This window comes from Leptidea sinapis, chromosome 17 (genome assembly GCF_905404315.1).
Source record: "Leptidea sinapis chromosome 17, ilLepSina1.1, whole genome shotgun sequence".
Classification (NCBI taxonomy): domain Eukaryota; kingdom Metazoa; phylum Arthropoda; class Insecta; order Lepidoptera; family Pieridae; genus Leptidea; species Leptidea sinapis.
The window spans coordinates 5,947,603-5,971,185 of NC_066281.1; the positions used below are offsets into that span (position 1 = coordinate 5,947,603).

Below are 23,583 nucleotides of genomic sequence, written 5' to 3' on the forward strand. Positions count from 1 at the left end.
TAATTTAATTGTGTTACACAAAGATTTATACTGCTAAGTGTTTTTTCTACAAATTTATAATGATGTAAAAGGTAAAAATAAATACGAGCTATATATGAATGATGTCACATACTTACCTTGAACTTACTACTAGCATAGATTTATAATTAATGCAGTATTCTTATTAGCGATAAGAGTCTGTAGTATTTCTTGTATTATAATATTGGGAAATACATATTTTAGATGACTTCCTTGTATAAGTCATTGGTATATAAATAGAATTTGATAACAAAATTTTATGAACGGTGCGGGACTCGAACCCACGACCTCTGGCGTTCCGTGCCAGTGCTCTAACCGACTGAGCTATCCGTTCGAGTGACATATCGTCATAAAATACTGTACGCTTTGTTCAACTCTCAGGTTGAGGCTTCATCTACAGGATCTACTTTACGGTTGATAACCTGCTCAACCCCAATATTTGCATATTAGGAAATTGCCTAGAGATGTCGCTCTTGTAAATTCAAACAATTTGTTATGTTTTTAAAGTGATAACCCTCACTTCTAGGATTAGCAGTATATCAACTGTAAAGTAGATCCTGTAGTTGAAGCTACCTGAAGGTTGAACATAGCATACAGGATTTTATGACGATTTGTCACTAGAACGGATAGCTCAGTTGGTTAGAGCACTGGCACGGAACGCCATAGGTCGTGGATTTGAGTCCCATATCATTCATAATATTTTGTTTTCAAATTTCATTGGTATATATTAGGAATAAGTATTTTAATAACAGGATTTTTATTTAAATTAATTTAAATAAGCAATTATTGTTACCTATATACTACATTTTATAGATTGTAATGTAATACTAGGACGTTAAGGAACTAATAATTGTCAAAGGTCTAGTTTTTATAAATCCAAGCAATAAACTATCTGTCAAAATTAAGAGGAAAGTTTTTTTATGTAGCAAATTAGACTTGTGTGTAAAAGCTGGGAATCGAATCTAAATTCCTTCACAATTCATCCCATTTATGTTTTTTGGGGAATTGGAAACAACCAGATAGATTTAAAATTAAAAAATAAGAAATTCGTTTACCTGTGTTTTCAACTAAGGAGGAGGTTCTCAATTCTACTGTAATTTTTTATGTTTGTTACTTCAGAACTTTTGATTGGGTGAACCGATTTTGATGATTTTTTATATTTGAAAGCTTCCTGTGTGGTCCCATTTAAATTTGGTCCAGTTCTAATAATGACATCCATGAGAAAACCGTATGAAAATTTGCAGTAGGTATCTGCGCGACAAATTGGCGAATAACTTAATATCCATCTTCGCACGACACGCCACAAGTTAGGATATCATCCTCACCATCTGGATGTGTGGCGGTCCTCCACAGTGCGGTTTTCAAGGAGCTTTCTTCCACGTACTACAAAGCTGTGGAATGAACTTCCTTGTGCGGTGTTTCCGGGACGATACGACATGGGTATATCACTTAACATCAGGTGACCCGTATGCTCGTTTGTCCTCCTATTGCATAAAAAAAAAAATATCACGCTAACAGATGTTTAATGTAACAGAGAAACAAACATTCTTAGGTTCAATGATCACGAATATCTCTTTCAACACCAGATGAAACAGTTTTGTTACCAGCCTGTCAGTTCTTGGAGATACCCATGTCATGTTGTCCTGAAAACACAGCGCAAGAAAGCTCATTCTAAAGTTTTTCAAATTCATTTATTGAAATTCAAAAAAACTACCACCCATTCCAAAATGAATGCCTCAGGCCTGAGAAGAATGCGCGCAACAAACTCAGCGGCCTTTTTTTTCATCAAAAATATGTTTACATTTAAACTTATTATTTAATAGCATCAGGGTGGCCTCTCCATCCTGTACTCCAATCTGTGGTATTATTAAGAAAGTCTTTTATGTTATGTGTCATTTTGGTTAAACGTGTCAGAAGGTTCCTGGAAAGGTGCACTATTGAGGAATGTCATGTCATCTAGTACAATGCGAAGGTGGAATTCAGCAGCAGGAATCAGGTCAAACAACTGTTTGGAACATTTCTGGAAATAATTGCGGGAGAAGATGATAGATAATGAAGCGACGTCGTTACGCAACGCCAAGTGATGTGCTTTGCCCTGTGCTTCCTCCGGGTATAAAAAGTACAGGACATTCCAGTGGAGGATTGCACAGGATGCTGGCTAGATTTTGAGTACGACAACGGCGCCTTTTTCTGCCGTGAACTTTTAATATCTAAGCATTATTATGTTTCGGTCTGAAGGGCGCCGTAGCTAGTAAAATTACCGTAGCACTTGTAGTGCCTTTCAGAATTTTAGGGTTTTTTTATGAATCCTGAGAGGCACTGCACTGCATTGTAATGAGCGGGGCGTATCAATTAACATCAGCTCCACGTCTTGTCCCTGTCATAAAAAAGTAATACAGCACAGGATCTCTGACACTCTGAGCAGCTGAGCGTTGCAACTGTCAAATGGTTTGAGCTGTAGTATCAGCTTCAGGGTGTTCAAGATCAGAGATGAGACCGCTAGAATGAAGGCTTTAGGCTTGCTCTATCTATGAACCGCAGTTTCTTGGCTTTGCCTTCCAGATAACTGTAAAATTGTTGATCGGTCAAAAACCGGAACTCTCTAGGTATGACTTCGAAGAGCAGTGATATGATAAATTTGATTTTTAGGCGGTAAACTCCTTCGGTTCCCAAGAAAGAGCTCGTGAATTGCATATTCAATTTTATTCGGACGCTGCTTGACGATTACCCTGAAGTCATCTTCATGTCGGGAATCGTCTAGCACTGTCATCTGCATAACAATACATGTTGGAACGAGCACCTTATCCAATAGAGATGTCGATACTTTTATTTATTTATTTATTGTTAACAAGAACGGCCTATACACTGACCAATTACACTTATTAACACAGAATATAATATTTTTTAAAAATAAAATTAAAACTAACATAAAATTTAATTAACAATAAAATTTAAACAATGTCAAAAGTAATAAGAACATTTTAAATATTCACAGATGTTGATACAATAGATTAATCAAATAGAACAATTCTTAATAATAATAGCCGAAAAATAATAATAAAATGATAATAACAATAATAATTCCTATTTGTAACATCGTAAATGTAGTCAAAGAGTCTGTGATACGTGTAAGAAGGTGATGTTTCACATAATATATGGATAATAATAATGTCTAGTTTTTGCAGACCAACGATCATCTGTGGTGGAAGTTGCATATACGTTATTTGTCCGAATTTATCACTCCAATCTTACTGATGATACCACTTACTTAAAACTATTTAAGAAACTTCTATCAAAAATATGTGACGAAGGCTTAGACGCAATAATAATGGGCGACATTAATATACATTTATTAAAAAACTCAAATATTAAAAAAGAATTATTAGATATATTATCTAGGCACAATTTCAGCCAACTAGTCGACTTTCGTACTAGACTAGAGGGAAACACTGGTTCTCTACTGAACCACGTGTACTCCAATCTGTCTCCGACGTCGTGACGCACCTGAGCGACCACGACTGGGCGTCGTGCTTGACCGTACGTAACACCACGCCACCACCTAAGTTCTCTATAAAACGTTGTGTCCTCAATAGCGAATAAAGCAAACTTGTTGAGAGCGGTTGAATCAGTTGACTGGGAAGCATTAGTAGAGTGCGTAGAAAATGACTGTCATGCGCTAGCAGAAGCTCTGCTGGCCTTAATTGTTAATAAATTTGACGTAAGTTTTCCACTTAAAAAACCCTACATCCCTAAACAAAATTTTTGGATCGACAGCGAAGTAAGAATTTTTAAAAATCTGTTAATAGACGTCTTAAACTTAATAAAATCGTTTCCTAATAATACTGACCTAATTGCTATCGCCGAACAATATTCAAATAAATATAATGCAATTTTAAAAGAGAAAAGAACTAAATACTACTCTGGTCTGATTTGCGACCATCCGAATAAAGCGAAATGTATGTGGAATATAATTAATTCAGAACTTGGCTGAGGAAACCGTGAGAGAATCGACCGACCTTATACGGGACGCTGATGGAGCTCCTTTTAGCACTAAGCAGCAGTTGGTAGATGCGATGAATCTCAAGTTCACAACCGCCGCCAGCAAGTGCAGCGCCTCGTTGGCTGATATTGCTTATGCATACAACTGTCTCTGTACTAATTCGAATGGATCTAACTCGTCGATAAGGCTTACGTATTTTATCCCAGACGAATAATAATAATAATAATAAATCTTTATTTGTCGCAAAAAAAAAATACAATTTTGCTTAAAATTACCCTCGACCCAAAACTAGGACAGCCCGTGACATGGGGGTCAGTCTTTTCCCTGTTGTGTTCCCTGTGTTAACAGAAATAGCAGACATAACGAGATATTGCTTATTGTTAATATGTACATAGCCCCTAAGAAGAGTACAGACTTGTATGGTATATCAGCTAACCTACTACGTGCCGTTAAGAACCCACTTGAATGCATAATCGCCTACCTTTTTATTGCCTGCGTTCGCAAGGGTATATATCCTTCTGCTCTCAAGGGAGTAAAGATATCCACGCTACAAAAAGGCAAAGGCAAAAAAGTTGATATCAAGTCTTACCGGCCGTTATCGATAGTTCCCGCCATCAGCAAAATATTCGAAGTGGGTTTGAATCACAGGCTTCGCTCTCCTGTGCTGCGACCTCTCGCGCGCCTTTGACACATATGATCACCACCTTATCGCTAATAAACTTAACTTCTACGGTATACATGGCCCGGCACTGTCCTTACTAACCTCATTCTTGTCCAAGAGATATGAGACTGTTGTAGGGCAAAACGGAAGTTAAAAGTCATCTGAGATCATCACGAACCTCGGAGTCCCGCAGGGCTCTTGTCTGTCCAACACTCTGTTCAGCCTTCTGTTAAACGACTTGCCTCACGCGGTCGGCGATGCAGAGGTATTTATGTACGCAGACGACGTCGCCTCCATTGTCACCGCACCGACAACATTCGAGTTGCAGCAGAGGCTAAACTCAGTTGTTCAAAAACTTGAGCAGTGTTTCCGATCAAACAGTCTGGCTCTGAATAGAGATAAAACTTGTTTTATGTCTTTCTACCTGAATGGTACACCACCGCCGCCTCTCACAGTCACCATGGGCGATACCCCACTAGAGATGGTACACACAATAAAATTCTCGGATTTTATTTGGATAGTAGCCTCACCTGGGATGTCCACATTGACGAGCTCTGCTCTAGACTGGGTGGGGCCTGCTTTGCATTACGCCGGCTCGCCAGTGATAGTCTCATGCTATCACGCTACCGTCCACAGCAATCTCACCTACGGTGCGGAGCTCTGGGCGCGGGCCGCGGACGTTGGCCGAGTCATTGTCATGCAGAAACGAGCCGTGCTCGTCATTGTGGGCGTCTCGGACGATATCTCTTGTAGAGAGCTGTATAGAGAACTAAAATACCTAAAAGATCAGTATACATAATGGGTCCATCTGTCTATAACAGGCTGCCGAACTCTATCAAGAAAGATGCAACTTCCACAACGGTGTTTAAGACACAACTTCGAAAGTGGCTTCTCGAACATACGTTTTACTCAGTGGAGGAGTTTTTTTTTGGTAACAGTTTGCTGAGGTTGTCGTCAATAGTTTTAGTACTGCAGACTCTTGCTACATGGCCAACAGCGCCAAAATGGCGAATATCAAACGGGCACAAAAGCTTTTTGACAGCCGCCAGTCCAGTGGTATATAGTAGAGGTCAGTGATCACTCATTGTGGCGCTGTCAGCAAGTCTATACGCAGTCTAGTATAATCTTAGTTTAAATGTGTTGAAATTAAAAAATTCTAATTCTATTCTAATATAAATTAGAATAGAATATCTTCAGTAGTTTTTGCATTTTGGTCATAAATAGAGACAAATAAACAAAAATTCTGTAAAATCTTTTTCGTATTCGATATCGTTAACACACAACTGAATTTGTTTAAATATTATTCAATGAACAGTATTTATTTATATGTATATAAGAATCATAAATTATAATTGAAATATAAAATTTATTACGAGGATATATATATGTTATTATGCCGTTTTTCCAACTGAGTAAACTTGAACGGCTTTACAATTACACTTCGTATGAAGTTATACGAGATTGGTTTAGTTGGACGTGTAACGTTTCCCTCGTTAATTTGCGACGCTGTTTGACATTCGGAAAACTTCAGAATAATCAGTGTATTGACAGTGTTTTTAGCGATATAGTCAATATTCTCATTATCAGGTATAACAACTTCATATCAAATTTATTTGTGAGGTCGACGAAGTTAACGAAATTCTTCATACCACAGAGAGGTCTGCAACACAATAAAAGTTAATTTTAATGGCAATACGGACGATAGTATAAGCGCGTACATCTTTATTTTTATATAAGAGAAGGCGAACGGGCAAGTGGCGGGATGGGAGTGGTGAGGCAAACGCCGAAAGACATCGCAACAATAGGTGTCAAGCAATGCGGTGCCAGAATTTAAGGTATGCTCTTTTCTCATACCAAATAGTATATATATTAGGATTTGGAAGACTTGGGGTGGGTTTTTAATATATTTTTAGAAATGTAAACGACCTTTCAAAACATTTACTATAAAAACAAAAAGATTTTGTATACTTCCTAGGTTCTGCCCGCGAATCTGTTTGCGTTATATACGTAAAAAACTCCCTCGGGATTATTAAAAATTGTGACAAAAAGATACTTCTGGGGTGGTAGCGCCATGTTGGTTACTAACGGACACAACCGAATTAGGCCGGCAAGCCCTGAGAAATACCACTCTTCCACTTGAAACCGGCGTTAAATAGCGGCGTTATAGTGTTTCGGATGAGTGGGGTATCCGGAGATCTTTACCCTCCCCCCCCCCAATCTATATGGTAGCACGGACTACAATATACTACTCCAGGATGGTACCAAGTTATGTAGTCCTGGAGAATCCGTGCTTGTTATTCACAATTAGGACATGTGCCTGATAGTAGATGCCCAGGCTGCCGCGCGTTTTCTGGAGGGAGCAAACCTGTGCTGACTCGGGGCAAACATAGCAGAAGGCTCAAACCACCCTCCTGCACATTCGCTGAAGACTTTTGCAACATCAAGGGGCTTCATCTGGCTGCTGACTGCGACGATCGAAAGACTGCATAGATCGTGTTTCTTGGCGATTTAAACGCCAACCACGCCGAGTTTTACGTACCACCGATCACGCAGCGAGATCTGTGCACGACGTCGCCTTAGCATATGGTCTGATAATTGCACCAACGCGAATCCCACATGTGCAAGATCATACACCTTCACTGTTGGACCTTCTATTGACCTCAAATCCGGACGGCTACTTAGTTTCCGTTGACCCACCTCTGGGGTCTTCGGACCACTGCCTGGTGCTCCGGATCACGCGCCTAACACGGCCGTGCTTCTTAGGCTGTCACCGCGCGTGGCAGTATAGGTCAGCAGAGTGGGATGAGATGCGGTTAATTTTTGCATCCTACCCATGGAAGTAGACCTGTTTTTCGCTGGGTGATCCAGATGCCGCTGCTGACGCTATAGCTGATGTGGTAATGAAAGGTATGGAACTCTTCATTCCATCCTCCTCTGTGCCTATTGGTGGCAAGTCCCAACCATTGTTTGACCACTCTTGCCGAAAGCAGGAGTGCTATCAGGCTTGGGTCAATGTGGTGGTATCTAAGGATGTGAATTACAGCGAACTTAAAAAACACTACAGTCATGCCTCCAGGTCCCTCAAAAGAGTTATTGCTGACGCAAAGTCGAAGCACATTGGCAGAATTGGCGAGAGACTAGCACGTCTTCCTTCGGAAACTCGTGCGTTCTGGTCGCTCGCCAAGGCTGACCAAGGACACTAATACCAGCCATCCTTTCCGCCATTTCACAGGGACCATGACTCGCTGACCCATGACGCGAAAGAAAAAGCTGATCATCTGGACTCCCTCTTTGCGTCCAACTTGACTCTGGATGACCAAGGTGCACCATCACCGCATATTCCGCGGTGCGAGTCATACATGCCGGAGGTAAAAATCCGGCATGGCGCCGTGCTTAAGGCGCTTCTCACCTTGGACATTGATAAACCTCGCGGGCCCGATGGCATTTCCTCGATAGTGCTGTAGACATGTGCTCCGGAATTGGCGCCGGTCTTTACTCGTTTTTTCCGACTCTCCTACTCATCAGGCGTAGTCCTGAAATTATGGAAGCCGGCTACAGTGCACCCGACCCCTAAGAAAGGTGCTACGCTGGGATCCGTCCAACTCCCAACCGCCCCATTGCCATTACCTCCATTTTTGGCAAAGTAATGGACTCGATCATCAACCACCAACCCTTGAGATACCTAGAGGAGCACCAGCTAATCAGCGACTACCAGTACGGTTTCCGTCAGGGTCGCTCAGCTGGTGATCTTCTTGCATACCTCACCCATAAATGGGCGCAAGCGGTTGAGTCGAAGGGAGAGGCGTTGGCGGTGACTTTAGACATAGCAAAAGCCTTCTATCGGGTGTGGCATATCGAGAGGTGGTGCAAATGGGTTACTAGCTCTTTGGCCGATCGGGGCATCAAGGTTGTTATCAACGGTGGATGCTTCGACTTAAAACCCATATACATATAACCCGTTTGCCCCTCTTATATCAAAAATTAAATAAAAAATACAAACATGATATTATCATAATATTCTGATAACGTTATTGCAATATTTCATGTCGGTCGATGATTTAGCAGTGAAAGTGTAAAGAACAAACAATCTCACTTTCGCATGTATATAAGAAAGATTTCAAAAGCGGAACACCAATATTATGTACATGTAAGTAAACGTTTCCGTTACTTAAAAAACGAAGCAATTACAGTTCTGTATGATTCTAGATCAATACTTAAATGAAACCTATACATTGGTAGGATGTTTACTTTTTGTAGTAATGATTCAAGAGCATGTACTTGACCTGAATTTTTTGTAGGATTCCAGATAATAATATAATGCTTAAAACAGCATATTTTGTTAATATTTCTTATAGCATCTGACGTGCTGGCGTATAGTAAAATAAATCACGAATATACTTCAGGATATTAATTTATTGCATGTATATAATATTTTGCCAACTCAAAACATGATTCCTACCAAAATGTTATATTACATAATAACTTTAATACAGTGACAATTTTGTGTAATTACAGTGGGTAGTTTAACAGTGACAAGTGTAAAAGAAGACATAATAAAAAATATTCTACGTTGAATATCAATTTTATAGTAATTTAATAATTAGTAACATAGTATCAATTTTACAATATTTTAGTTTTATTTTGTAAACTGCAATAATATGACGAAATAATTGAGGATTTACATTCAGGAAACATTGTATAACATCAAAAGTAAAACTATCAACATAATTACGAAATGGTAATGGATGGACATATAAATGCTGCATTTAATTTACCGTAAGTACCGTTAGTATAATATAATTTATGTGAGATAATCATCGGCAAAACAGAATTATACAAAAGTACATATTTATAAAAGGTTTAAAAAATTTCTCGAGTCTGTTAGAAGTTAAACGGAGAAAAAATAAAACTGTGATATTTATGATGCAGTAGGGAAAATTATTTCCGGGTAATAACACTCGTAGGATACAGTGAAGTTCAGTATTTTTTTTTTAAATATCATATAATATAATGTAGCACAACGCCACTGTGTTAAAGTAATTTTCCGACCAATTAGTGTAAAAATCACGCAATTTTACTTAATCCTTGACCAAAGAATATGTAATAGTACTCTTGACCTAGATACTTCGTTCGACCAACACTGAACTGTAACACAGTTTCATGAATGGGAATGTCTTAAAATATATCCTTTTCTTATTATCGACTGCAAATGCATGCGCAAAATCGACTTTTGCGCATGCATTTGCGTTCGCAAAGTATGTACTACTTTCTCACACGTTGACAAGAGCGTGCGGGAATGTAGCTGAGCGTGCGGGAATATAGCTGAGCGTGCGGGAATATAGCTGAGCGTGCGGGAATGTAGCTGAGCGTGCGGGAATGTGGTGAGCGTGCGGGAATGTTTCAAAATAATTATAGTGGTCGAACTTTGCGCACTTGTATCGTAACGTTTTATTTCAATACAATTTTTAAAATGGCATGCTGTACCTGGGCACTGTTTCTGTTACGAACTGGTCATTACATTTACAGTGTTTTTTTTATTTCACAGTTTAGTTTTAAAATAAGACAATTTTAAAGTTTTGTAGCAAGGAGTTTTCTATGCTAATATTATAAAGAGGGAAGATTTGATTATTTATTTGCATTCAATAGGCTCCGAAACTACTGAACTGATTTGAAAAATTCTTTCACTGTAAGGAAGCTTTACTATCCCCGGGTGACATAAGCTGTGTTATATTTTCAAAAAGAGAGATCCGTACTAAAAACTCCTATAATGTTACCCAAAGTGTAAAAAATCACCTAAAATATTCTTTACATCGCGTGCCCTGCTAAAAATATTGATAATAGAATAAATAATGTTCTATGACCTTGCAGAACACATTACGTTATTTGCAAAAGTTGTCGCGGCAGCATAATATATCATAAGCATTTTTTTATTTAAAAATTTAATTGAAATATCACTACTACGTGCTCAGTCCTGTATGTACGCGGACGAAGTCGCGGGTAACAGCTAGTCATACATAAAATAGATATAGATTTTGTAAGTACGATGAAAATGAATTCCGTACGTCCTATCATTGAATTCTCAAAATTATTTTAAATGGTTGTAAATAATTAAATATAAAATAACCAGTTTTCATTTAATTATTTTCACATTGTTTGTCAAAAATTTAATCGGCTTTATACGTGTATGGTGTGAAACAGCTCGCAATCAATGTTGCGTTTGGAGGAGTCTGCTAATGAACGCACCGTACGATTGGTTTAAATGCTTTCGTGATGGAAACTTTGATTTGAAGAACGAACCACGAGAAAGACCGCTCACACAGGTGAATAACGATGAATTGAAAGAGATGGTGGAATCCGATCCGAGCCAAACTACCCAGGAATTAGCGATATGGTTTAACGTTACCTTACCAACAATGTTGACTCATTTGCGTCAAATCAACAAAATAAAAAAGTGATTTGACTGATCTACAGAAAGAAACGCGTGTTGACACTTATGTTGCCTTGTTGAATCGATACAGAAATTAAGGAATATTGGATCGAATTGTGACTTGCGATGAAAAGTGGATTCTTTACGATAACCGTAAGCGAAAAATATTATGGCTGCCGACAGCAATATCGGCAGATGTCTACTGTGCCAAACTCCGAACAATGAAAGCAAAACTAGCAGTGAAACAGCCCCGACTCCTGAATCGATCTTCACCATTACAGCACGAGAAACCGTTTTAAATCTACAGGAAATGCAATTAGAAACCATTCGTCAACTTCCGTATTCGCTAGACATTGCTCCAACGGACTACCATATTTTTCGTGATTTGGACAATTTTCAACGTGATAAAAAGTTTTCTTCTCAGGAGGCAGTAGAAAATGCTTTCACACAGTTTGTAGAATCTAAAGGCGGAAATAACCTTTCTATTAGATGGGGGCAATAATAATAATAATAAAATCATTTATTTTCAGGCATTACCCATAGATATACAAACAATCATAACTTAAATTAAATTATATGTAACAGTAATATGTCACTGTTGAGTTAAATTTGATATTAATTAAATTACAGATAAAATTACAGTTTAAAATTTAAGATATGTCATAATCGCAATTAAAAAGAAAATAATTAATAATAATAATAATTTAAATTCGGAAAATAAAAATCCATCATAATTGTTAGTAAAGTGTCCTAAATTATGTTAGTATAATTATAACTAAACAGATACATGAAGCAATGTATAGATTATTATAACACTACAAATAAGGGATTGCTTGTAACTAATTCTAGTAGGCTTCATAAGATACATAATAGCTTTAAGGGTAAATGTATACACTTCTACAATAAAGTCCCAGCCACTGTTCAGGCATTATCTATAAATAAATTTAAATGTTTTATTAAAAAAATGGCTCTGTCGTAAATCCTATTACTCCACTGCTGAATATCTAAATGATCGGATAGCCTGGGACTAGATTGTGATTATTTTATAGCGATAGAAATGACTGTACAATATTGTATATTTTATTTGAAAAGAGCGCAAAAAATAGGATGCTGGGAGAGTTTCTTGCGCCGCTTCTTCTCTCTCAGACCGCCATTTGTTTCCGAAGCGGTAGTAGTATAAGAAATGACATCAAAAAGAATTCTAAAGGAATCAATATTGAGAAAACAAATGCCTTTTATGCCTTTATGCCTTTTAAAGTTAATTATTTTGTTTTAGTAAATATATTTAAAAATAATAATATATGTCTAGATAGAGCCTCTTGCTGCTAGACAACCGATGAAAACAGGCCAGGTTTATTACTTTAGTGTGGGTGACAATGTCCTACGTCTTACACTCGCGATTAGTACGTCACTTTGTTATAGTGTGTGTGTATTGCTCAAAGTAGAGGTCAGCCGTGCAACTCAATTGTTTTCGACGGGTTCATAGCTGCCACAGTCTATAGAGACGTATAAATGATCTAAGATAATTATGTGTTTATGGTAAAGGCTTGTAAAATCCTATATTATACAAAAATAGATTTATACTTTTGTTATTTTATTCGTATCTTATCATTATACTTTATTATTTTATATGAAATAATATTATTCATTTGAAATAATTAAAATCATTTTTGCGTTGATTTTTTAGGTTAGAAACACAAGAACCTGCGTTTACTTTACAATTCAATAATATAATTTAAATAAAAACAATATTCTAAGTGGAAATTTAAGTGTTTCCTTTACTAATTTAATTTAATTTTATGTGGTTGGTGACTTCAGATTAATAATTAATTGATATAATAACAGTTTTTGCTCAAAATAATATTTATATTTTACAGAATCACAGTTGCTTTTTGTCTGACGTTAGTAGTAGTATGTGGAGGTTACTCTCGTCATGGTTCACGAAGACTACCTGATGACTTGTTACTTGGAGCTGCTACGGCATCATATCAGATTGAGGGCGCATGGGACGCTGATGGTAATTTCTTTAATATTTTACTAAAAATTTCCTTATCACGATAAATTTAAAGATATTTAATAAATCCACGTTTCATCTCCTGTGACAATGTCATAAACAGCATTAGAATGGCCGTGGTCGTACTTCATTAGCATCTGTGAGCACCATTCCACGCAAGCCCGCTTCTGCTCCGCTGTCAGTTCATGAGGGATCCAACGACGGCAAAGTTTCCAAACTTTCAATTCTTCGTGTAAAATTTTCTGAATTTGGCTCATACCAATCCCCAATAGTCCTCGAATTGTCTCATAGGTAATCCGCGGGTTTTCTTGAATTACCTGCGTAACAGCGGCCGCCCTTCACGAAACCCGACCTCTCTCAAAGGCCTCACGGTGTTCAAGCAAGGTGAAGCACCTCTCCTAAAAGCATTTTGAAGACGAGCGGCACAGTCTTGCGGAGAGAGAGAACTTTTAAAATCATAAAAAATAATCGCTCTAAAATCTTTTCGACTTAATTTCATTTTCGTTGTGTACGTAGACCCAAAGTTTACAACAAAATGTGTGATAAAAAACAATTGACAAATGATTCCCCGCCAATTGTTTATTTTATTACTAAGAAGGTTGCAACGTTTCAAAAAATATAACATTCGAAATTCAAATAGTTCCGATTAGCTAGAAGTGCAAAACTTTTAGTGTGCCCCATGTATACTATATTCCTTCTTATTTTTGTAAATGAAACATATATTTAACGGCAGCCATTTGGGGCCGCTGTATTCAATTTTATTGTTTATTTTTAGCGGAAATATTTTCAATTTATATTAGTTGAGTGAAAATATCGTTGATATGGTAAAGTGAATCCTATTTCGGCAATGACACACCTTAATTGGATCCATTTTGTGTACACTATAATTGGCCAGTTACTCCTTAACCGTTCAGAAGATCAAAATATTCCCGGGATTTTCATGAGCGACCTCAACTTTTTAATACATTTGTAATACAATTAAATATTATATTCATACAATGTATTTTGTACATTAATTGCTTTGATTTGCGTAAATTTACACATGCGGCAAGTATTTTGTGCGATAGTCTTGTATCTATTTGGCACGGTTTACGCACTCTTTCCTGATATTGGATTTGTGCATAGTATGAGATCGTAACTGATGTACTTATTTGAACTGTAATATTGTTGTCACAGTTTAAACCATTTGTATGAAGGTACTCATGTCATATCGTCCCGGAAACACCGCACTAGAAAGTTTATTCCACAGCTTTACACAGTACGAGGAAGAAAGCTCGTTGAAAACCGCACTGCGGAGGACCGCCACACATCCAGATAGTGGGAATGATATCGTAACTTATGGCTTGTTAACTTTTTCTGCTTCAATAGTATTATCTATAATGTTGTAATTACTCTGCACAATTTTGCTCGGACGGACGTCTTTTACCCGAACGATCAATCAAGAAAAATCAATCGATCGATTGTTATTTGTCATGATGTCTCAAATGTTCGAGAGTTAAACTGAGTCCATTGAGTACCTAACCTGCATTTAAATAAAACAAGTAAACTCGACCAACCAAGGAAAACGATACGAGACTGTCTCTTGCCGAGCGTTGCGTGGCGGCCTTATTTTTTTTTTGTTAATTTATTATTCATATCTAATACTTGAACTTGCCCCTGTTTAGTTTAAACTCTCTTCTACAATACTGTCCCTGTAACTAGCAATAAACATTCAATTAGTTTTTATTTCAACTTTAATAATTGCTACTCTTTAAATATAATATTTTAATAGCTAAAATGTATATTTAAATATAATACAATAGAATTAAACTAAAATAATTTATGCGTCAAGATAGAGCCTCTTGCTGCAAGACAACCGATGAAAATTACTTTAGTCATAAACCTGGCCTGTTTTCATCGGTTTTCACTAAAGTGTGCGTGACAAAGCAACGTCTTACACTCGCGATTTGTATTTCACTTTGTGTTTGTGTGCATTGCTCAAAATAGCGGCTGCTTCGCGGCAAAATAGGCGCTGTTGTGGTACCCATAATCTAGCCGGCTTCCTGTGCAAAGGAGCCTCCCACTGTGTGTGTGTATGGTTAAAGTAAGGCAACCTTTGTGATGATCAAACGAATAAAGTGGAAATTTATTCCTGTGACGAGTTCATGTGCGTGTAGATGTCGTTCTCGAACTCAAGTAATCACAATATTATTTAAGTAATTTGAACATCAAATTCTATTTTGCTTACAATTTCATGCGCTTCGCGATTCCTTTTTCTGATATAAGTATCATGTTATCATTCAAATGCGATTACAAATAAAGCTTATATTTAGAAAATAGAAACAGACAGTACAAGTAGTCCCAATTGTTAGTTTTTTTTTTTGAGAAAACGTAAAGAGACAAGCAAGACATTCATCCAACGGGTAGCAATACGCCCTGCCAATTATAGTTTAGTGCCGCTCAGGATTCTTGAGAAATACAAAACTCTGCTCGCCATCGCAAGTGTCCTCTTCACTTAGAGATGATGCTAATGGCCGATTTAACCAACACACCCTAAGAGAGTCAATTAGAGGTCATCTAAGGCATTGTAAGGTAGAGGCTCACTTAGGGGTCCTTTTATTTAAACAGTCACATAGTTATGTAATAACTTAAGGAACGATGGTGAAACCGGCCATAAACCTCATTTGGCCAGTAATTTTACTAGCTACGTCGCCCTTCAGACCAAAATACAGTAATGTTTACACATAACTGCTTCACGACAGGAAAAGGCGCCCCACTGATACATGTATACTTGTGTGTTTACCTCCAAGCGCAACAGCACTGCCATGTAAGAACTAACTATGCCAACCTTAACTAAGCAATCCTTAAATCTTGGTATGTTAGTTTCCTCTTGGGTTGTGGTGGTATCTACAGGATCTACTTTACAGTTGATAACCTGCTCAACCCCAATACTTGCATATTAGGAAAATTGACTTGATATGTCGCTCTTTCAAAAGTAAAATTTTGAATGATTTAAATCTAAAACATAACAAATAATAATAAAAAAAATTTAACATATTTCATGGTAGCATCGTATTAACATTATTAACACTGGGAGATTTCTTGCGCCGCTTCTTCTCTCTCAGGGCACCATTTGGTGGTAGTAGTGTCTAGTATATTAGAAATGTCATGAAAAAGAATTCTAAAGGTATCAATTTTGAGAAAATAAATGCCTTTTAACATCTACAAAAAATATACAATATTATAGAAAAAAAATCACAATTTTTAAAAGTCAGATACAGCATAAGTAGATGTTGTTATTAATGAGCCATTTATATTGAACATTTAATAGCATCGGGAAGTTTATTAAATATTTGAATACACATGGCATTACAATTTTTAGTTTACAAAGAAGTCCTTTTTTGTAAACAAATCTATTTGTATGTCGTTGCTCCCGGCCATAGTGAAAAGATATTTAAGTCTCCTTACAAAAATACTAACTTCGTAAATGTATAAGTTAAAGGTTAACAATTTTAGTTTATTAAACAACGGTCTACACGATTCGTACGGATACATTTTTGGGCAATAAATGCGTTTTGGATGTTTACGTTTTTACCCCAAATTATAAGACCGTATATCTAGATAGTTGCAACATGAGCGTGGTAAGCTGACAGTGTGATAAATAAATGTGTAATTTTTCGTAGGCATAAACAAATTTATTTACGTTACCACAAGATTTGTTGTTGTTTAAATGTATACATAAGGAAAATTAAATACGTCTTATTTCAGGGAAATCCGAAAATATTTTTGATTATGCGATACATAATCAGCCCTGCTATGCGATTGATTGCAGTAATGGAGATGTAGCGGCTAATTCTTACTACTTATACAAAAGAGACGTTGAAATGCTGAGGGAGCTTGGTGTAAACTTCTACAGATTTTCACTCTCCTGGACTAGGCTGTTTCCCACAAGCTTTACTGATAAAATAAATAAAGCCGGTGTAGAGTATTACAATAATTTGATTGACGAGCTCCTGAAGAATAACATACAACCTGTGGTAACTTTATTTCATTGGGACATGCCACAAAAGCTGCAGCAACTAGGAGGCTGGTTGAATAACAACATTGTTGACTGGTTTGGAGACTATGCTGAAGCTGTGTTTGTGCTTTTCGGTGATAGAGTAAAGTATTGGATAACGGTGAACGAGCCGTTCCAGATTTGTGAATTCGGTTATGGCAATGCAATTTTAATACCAGCACTAAACCTGACGGGAGAAGCAGATTACATATGTACAAAGAATTTGCTTTTGGCGCATGCCCGAGCTTATCATGTATATGACGAGCTATTTAGACCTAAGCAAGATGGAATAATTTTTATAACAATAAGCACTGAGTGGTTTGAACCAGCCGATAATTCGAATATCGAGGCAGCCAATGATGCCAACCAGTTCTGGGTAAATACACTTTTAATACAGTAGGCGATCGCTAATCCGGTGCTCGCTAATCCGGCACGCCCGGTAATCCGGCACGCTCGGTAATTCAGCACTTACGGCCGTTCCCAATATTCAGTCTATCTCCGGTTGTGGCCTACTTGAGATAAAAATCGTATAGTAACGATTTAGAAAAGTCAACGATAGTTCGTTGACTTTTATCTCCCAATAAACTTATCGACGGTAACTCACCTTATCCGTACATGCTGTCTGTCAATGGGAGGACGTATAACTTACCAACGATAGAAGTTTGTATGGAAATTACAATTCACGCGTCCTAATATAAGGCGATAAGAATGACTTATTGGGAATATTGGGACAGCTTCATATTATTGACAGCTAATTACTTACAGTAGAAGGTAGTAATTTATCTCTCTCTGTAGATAGTATATTGGGAACGGAATTGGGAACGTTCTGACGAAAAATTTTTCTGACGAGTTCTGACGGATTCTTCAGAAGAAACAAATGCCTAAGCCTGGTATCCAATGACAGTGTTAACACTGGCAACGACGAACGCGTCAGAACATGCACGACGTCGTACGTCGGACGTACTCGTCAGAACAAATTTTCGTCAGAACTCGCATCCATAGTAACCCTAGCCTTAGGTAACACGTTCGATAATCCGGCATGCACTACTGAAACACAAGGTATTGCCATTAATATTGACTTCTGTTCTGGACCTATCTTTGGTATGAAGAATTTCTTCAACTTCGACGGCCTTACAAATAATATTAGTATAAAATTAATTATACTTGACAATGAGAATGTTAACTATATCGCTCACAACACTGTCAATACATTGATTATTCTGAAGTTTTCCGAATGTCAGGCAGCCTTGCAAATAAACGTGGGAAATGTTATACGTCCGAATAAACTAATCATAAGCTATAATAACTTTAAACAAGCCGTAAATGTATAAAGCTTTTTCTTCTCATACAAATCCGATAATCTGATAGAGGAAATAAATCGGGTACCGAACGTCTAATGTTTCGCAATTTACATAACTTTCTGTTTGATTTTATCATATTGTACTTTTAATTAAATACAAATTTGCAATATTTTCAGTGGGGAATATATGCCCATCCTATATTTTCAAAACATGGTGATTACCCACGTATTATAAAAGAAAGGGTAGCATTGAAGAGCAGGGTACAAGGACTTCCAAGATCTAGACTGCCCGAGTTGTCGCCAGATGAGATAAAATACATTCACGGGTCGTCAGATCTTTTTGGACTAAATCACTACTCTTCAGCTATAGCTTATAGAAACGCGTCCACATATTACTATTACAGCAGTTTTACAGGACCTTCTCACGACGCAGATGCTGGATATATGAGTTATAAACCACCCGAATGGAAAATAGGAGAATCTGATAGAACTATGGTAAATGAAATATTATGCTTTAAAAATTTTAAGAAAAATTCTCATATTTTTACACATTATATCATTACATTACATAACTAGATATTAAATAATATTGCAAGTGTATTCACAGTAATTGAATGCTTTGAGCCAATGAGCGACCTTATTCCAAAGCAAAATACATTAATTGATCCAATCACTATGAAACATACAGCACATTATCACTGGCTTCTTTGAAGATTGTATAAAAAGTTGAAGAACTTGGATAGGAAGAAAAATTTCTTTTAATCAAATAGACTAATTTGTTTTATTATGATTTCAAAGACGAGCTGCGAGTTTTTTTTCAGTTCTTCTCGCCATGATGTTTATCAGTGTTGTTGCAATATCTTATGTTATAGAAAATATATATATATATATAAATAAACTCCTATAGAAAAAAAATATATTTCAATCTATACATCATACATGTATTAATATGTATAGTAACACTTTAACGTATGTATAATGTACATAATATAATAAGAATGTAGGCGGGCAGCGTTGCTAAATAAAATATTATTTGAAAAAAGAAAAAAAAAACAATTTATATACAATAAGCCGGTTCATAAGAACCGGGCCATAAAATTTGTTGCTAGAATCAGAAACGAACAATTTCTACTCAATTTGCAAATATCAAATGCGTAGTTCAGTGTTTTTTTGTGTTTTCGTTTAAAAAAAATACACACGGTTTTATTACAACCTTCTTTGAAGTCAGTCAAAAACTGTAGTAAATATATTAATTAAGGATTATAATTTCAGTATGCCCCATGGGGTTTCAGTAAAATTCTTGCATACATCAGAAATGTGTATAATAATGTACCAGTTTTTATTACTGAAAATGGATTTGCGTCGCATGGTGGGTTGGTTGATGATGACAGAGTAACTTATTACCGTGGCTATATATCAGCGATGTTGGACGCTATCGATGAGGGCTCTTATATTATTGGATATACGGCTTGGAGTCTTATGGATAACTTTGAATGGTGGAACGGATACCGGTAAGAATGAAATTAAAATATTACTAAACTAAATAATAAGTAAATCTAATATATTATAAAAACAAAATAAAAAATCTACAGCCTTCATCGATCCGATATAATCACAGAAACAATTGAAACAGACGAAAAGGTGATATTAAATTAATATTAAAACAAGTAAATAAATTCAAACCAGTGAATGAGAATGAATACTATTCAAAAAATAACTGGTGTCGTGAAATGATTATCTTTGAGGGCCTAATAGACCAGTGTCGATAATTTAAAACAATAAAAATAATAGTAGGATGAAACCTGTTGGGAATGGAACAGAGTATAAAAAAAATGAAAGGAAAAGTAAATTACGGGCGATTTAAAGGTAAAAAGCAGTTTAGCTCGATTTCCGGCAAAACTGCAAGTCCTATAAAAAAAGTCAAAGGCAAAGTGTTAGGTAATAAAAGGATCTATAACTCATGTTTTCACACTTTTATCCCATAACCTCAAAATTTATATGAAAAATTCAAAAAACCACGTTTTTGGTTATTTATTTTTATCTTTTACAGAAAACAAATTTTTTCAACGAAATTTGGTGTAAAGTTACCTTTTTATGTGCCAAATACCTGTAATTTATTTGAATTGAAATATTTATTTTTTCACTTTATTTTGACTTGAAAAAGAACGCATATTGTCAATCAAAATTCATCCGTCAAAATATCAGCTTTTTTTTTAAAGTTGGTATGCTTTCTGTTCGTTGAAATCTCTACTTTCCGAAAGTGTAAAAATATATACATTACAATGGTAAATGTTCGGAAAATTTAGGCCCATCAAAAGGCATTTCATAGAAAATTCATACCTGCTATTTCGTAGCAGCAAAAATATGGATTACAATTTATCAAATCTATTTATAAATGTAAAAAGGATAATTATTCAGTGTCTTTTTTTCATTATTATTCATTCATAAAATCAAATATTTCATATTTGATTCTCAATTATTGCTCTCATCAACGTCAAACGTGTTGCAGATCCAAAGAAACTTTCCAGATTCCAACAATGATATTATAGTTTTAAATATGAAATGAAATGAAATATATCTTTATTGCATACCACAAAATTATGAAACATAACAAAAATCGAGACTACAAAAAGCAATAGGCGGCCTTATCGCTTAAGAGCGATTTCTACCAGGCAACCTATAATGAATCAGTTATAGTTGAAAAGATAACAGAAGGTGGTGTTATCGATATGCATATAATTTAAACATACAGTAAATAATTCCAAGAAAAGAACTAGTATTGAAATTTTCACAGTAATAAATAATAATTATTGGATTCCAAGTCATTTTTAAATGTCATTTTGTGGATTGAACTTGCAATAAGGTTTTAATAAAATTTTCATTGTTGTTACACATCTAAATGATTAATAATGGTATTGGAGTAAATAACGTAAAATATTTGTTCTATTTGTTTTCAGGGAAAACTACGGTCTATATGAAGTAGATTTCAACGATACATCCCGTCCCCGTACTCCTCGCAAGTCAGCGTATGTCTACAAGGAGATCATCCGCACCCGCACTCTCGATATGAACTACGAACCTGACATGTCAATACCCTTAACTTTTGACCTCCTATAACTGATTTTTTATAATATTACTCATTTGTCTCACTTAAAATTTAAAACGGCTTGACTTCTTGGAATAGAGTTTTCTTTGTTTTCTTCGGTTAATACAGGGATGGTTAAAAGAAAATATTGAAAAAAGTGAACGAAATGCTTAAAAATTGAATTGAATGGAAAGGAAATGGGATCAGATTTTGTTACCTAACATTTTGCAACATAGTTCTAAACCACTTATCAGCCCCATTTCTGGTCTCACCACTCGTAGAAAATACTCCTTTTAGTCGCTTAGAATTGGAATACTGGGACGGGACTGGGACTTTAGAGCGATTGCGAATTTTTTTAAGGAAGAGGAAGATTATCGAGCATACAGGTGACCCGTAACTGATGGTTAGTGATCACCACAACTAATGACTGTTGTAAAACCAGAGGAATAACAAGATTCCCTATAAAGCGTCGAATAAATGTACATATGAAGTCGATAACCAAAAACACATTGGTACGTAACGAGGATCAAACCGAGGGCTCCGTGGTCAACGGTTCAAGCTATGGGGCTACAGACGCTTTTTTTTTTTCAATTTCAAGGTAATCTGCAAGGCAAGCCAAATTGACTTCTAAGAAACTGCCAAACACGATGCTGCGCTCATAACTAAACAATGTATAAGGCGTACTTGTAGTGTAGTGCAGCTTATATCAGTCAGGCTCATACCAGTATCAACTCGAATCATTTGCCTGCAGGTAAATATACAAGTATAAACTTCTGTTCTCGGTTCAAAAGAGCAAGGTTCATTTTATTCCAATTCGCAACAAGCACAAGAGTGATCTCTTTATGAGATGCAAGTATCTTCCGATACTGAGGGACGAGACCTGCATTGTCGTTCTATATGGCATCTCCACTACTATCGTCCGCAAAATCTGTCAAAATGAGTGAATATAATAATCAAATACGATACATTTTAAAACTTTATTACAAAAAAGGAAAATCAATGCAACACAAGCCGCTAAAATGTGACATTTATGGACACAATGCAGTTTCAGTAAGACAAGCAACCCAAAGTTGGCATCCGGGAAAATTTTGGTCAAAAACGCATCTTGCTTTGGACTGCCCTGTTACGGATAAAATGGACGCCCTTTTTGAAAAAGTGGACCATGATCGGAATTTCAGTAGTAACTACTGATAACGAAACTGAACAACTAGGAATTGACCACACAACAGTTTTGACGAAATTTAAAAAAAAGAGCTAAAAATCTTGAAAAATATGTGCCACACAAGCTCACTGAAAGAAAATATGAAAAAAAAATATGAACGATGCGGGCCTCGAACCCACGACTTCTACCGTTCCGTGCGAGTGCTCTCCCAACTGAGTTTGGCTGCACTGATTTTGGCACACTATTCATTTTACATTTGCTTAAATCTATAGAAGTATTTAAAAGAAATCCGATAAATGTTCAGATTGCCACGTAAACGAAACCTATGCTGGCAGTGTCGTTGACGCCAGCAGGTACTGAATTATAAGACAACAGTTCTTATCCTTCACAGTTTTGTACTATTTATAACCATTCAAAGATAAGTCAGAGAAAGATATTGGCATTGGTTGATGGAATGATTTGTTTGAAGTCCGTCAAGTGCATCAGCTACTCATTTTTCTACGGAATACGTACAAGAATGCATTTTACTAATCTCAATATAAGATTTCATGACTCTGTCACACGACGAAGCATGACGTGCATTTCGACACGGATTTCTTGTTGAATAAATTTACAAAGAATTATCCTCTTTATATTGTAATCAAAAGTATTATGATTATGATGTTAGACGTTGCTATTGAGGCAATGGATTTTCATGTGCACAGCCTGTTCATCTATTGAAATCCCTAAATGCTTGTTGGAACATGCAGGACGTAATTTACGATAATATTAAAATAAAATACAGAATCTCATAACCCCACTCTCGACACTTCCATTGCAAACCTTATGTTAGTAAATTCGGTATCTTCTGTTGTACAATTGAATTTAGGACTTAGCGCTA

General features: G+C 36.3%; 1 protein-coding gene across 4 annotated transcripts; it reads left to right on the plus strand.

Moving 5' to 3' along the window:
* Positions 1-6,135: 6,135 nt before the first annotated feature.
* On the plus strand, positions 6,136-21,637 carry LOC126969229 (myrosinase 1-like). Of its 4 annotated transcripts, none has more exons than XM_050814576.1 (8): positions 6,136-6,266; positions 6,334-6,514; positions 9,368-9,455; positions 12,984-13,123; positions 16,868-17,532; positions 18,634-18,951; positions 19,729-19,967; positions 21,414-21,637. In XM_050814576.1, the coding sequence occupies exons 3-8, from the start codon at positions 9,415-9,417 to the stop codon at positions 21,571-21,573; spliced, it is 1,563 nt and encodes a 520-aa protein (XP_050670533.1). In that variant the 5' UTR covers positions 6,136-6,266; positions 6,334-6,514; positions 9,368-9,414; the 3' UTR covers positions 21,574-21,637. The 4 variants fall into 4 exon arrangements, with proteins under 4 accessions (XP_050670533.1, XP_050670534.1, XP_050670536.1 ...); XM_050814577.1 differs by having other exon boundaries at positions 6,150-6,337; positions 6,417-6,514; XM_050814579.1 differs by lacking the exon at positions 9,368-9,455 and having other exon boundaries at positions 6,150-6,337; positions 6,419-6,514.
* Positions 21,638-23,583: the final 1,946 nt, after the last annotated feature.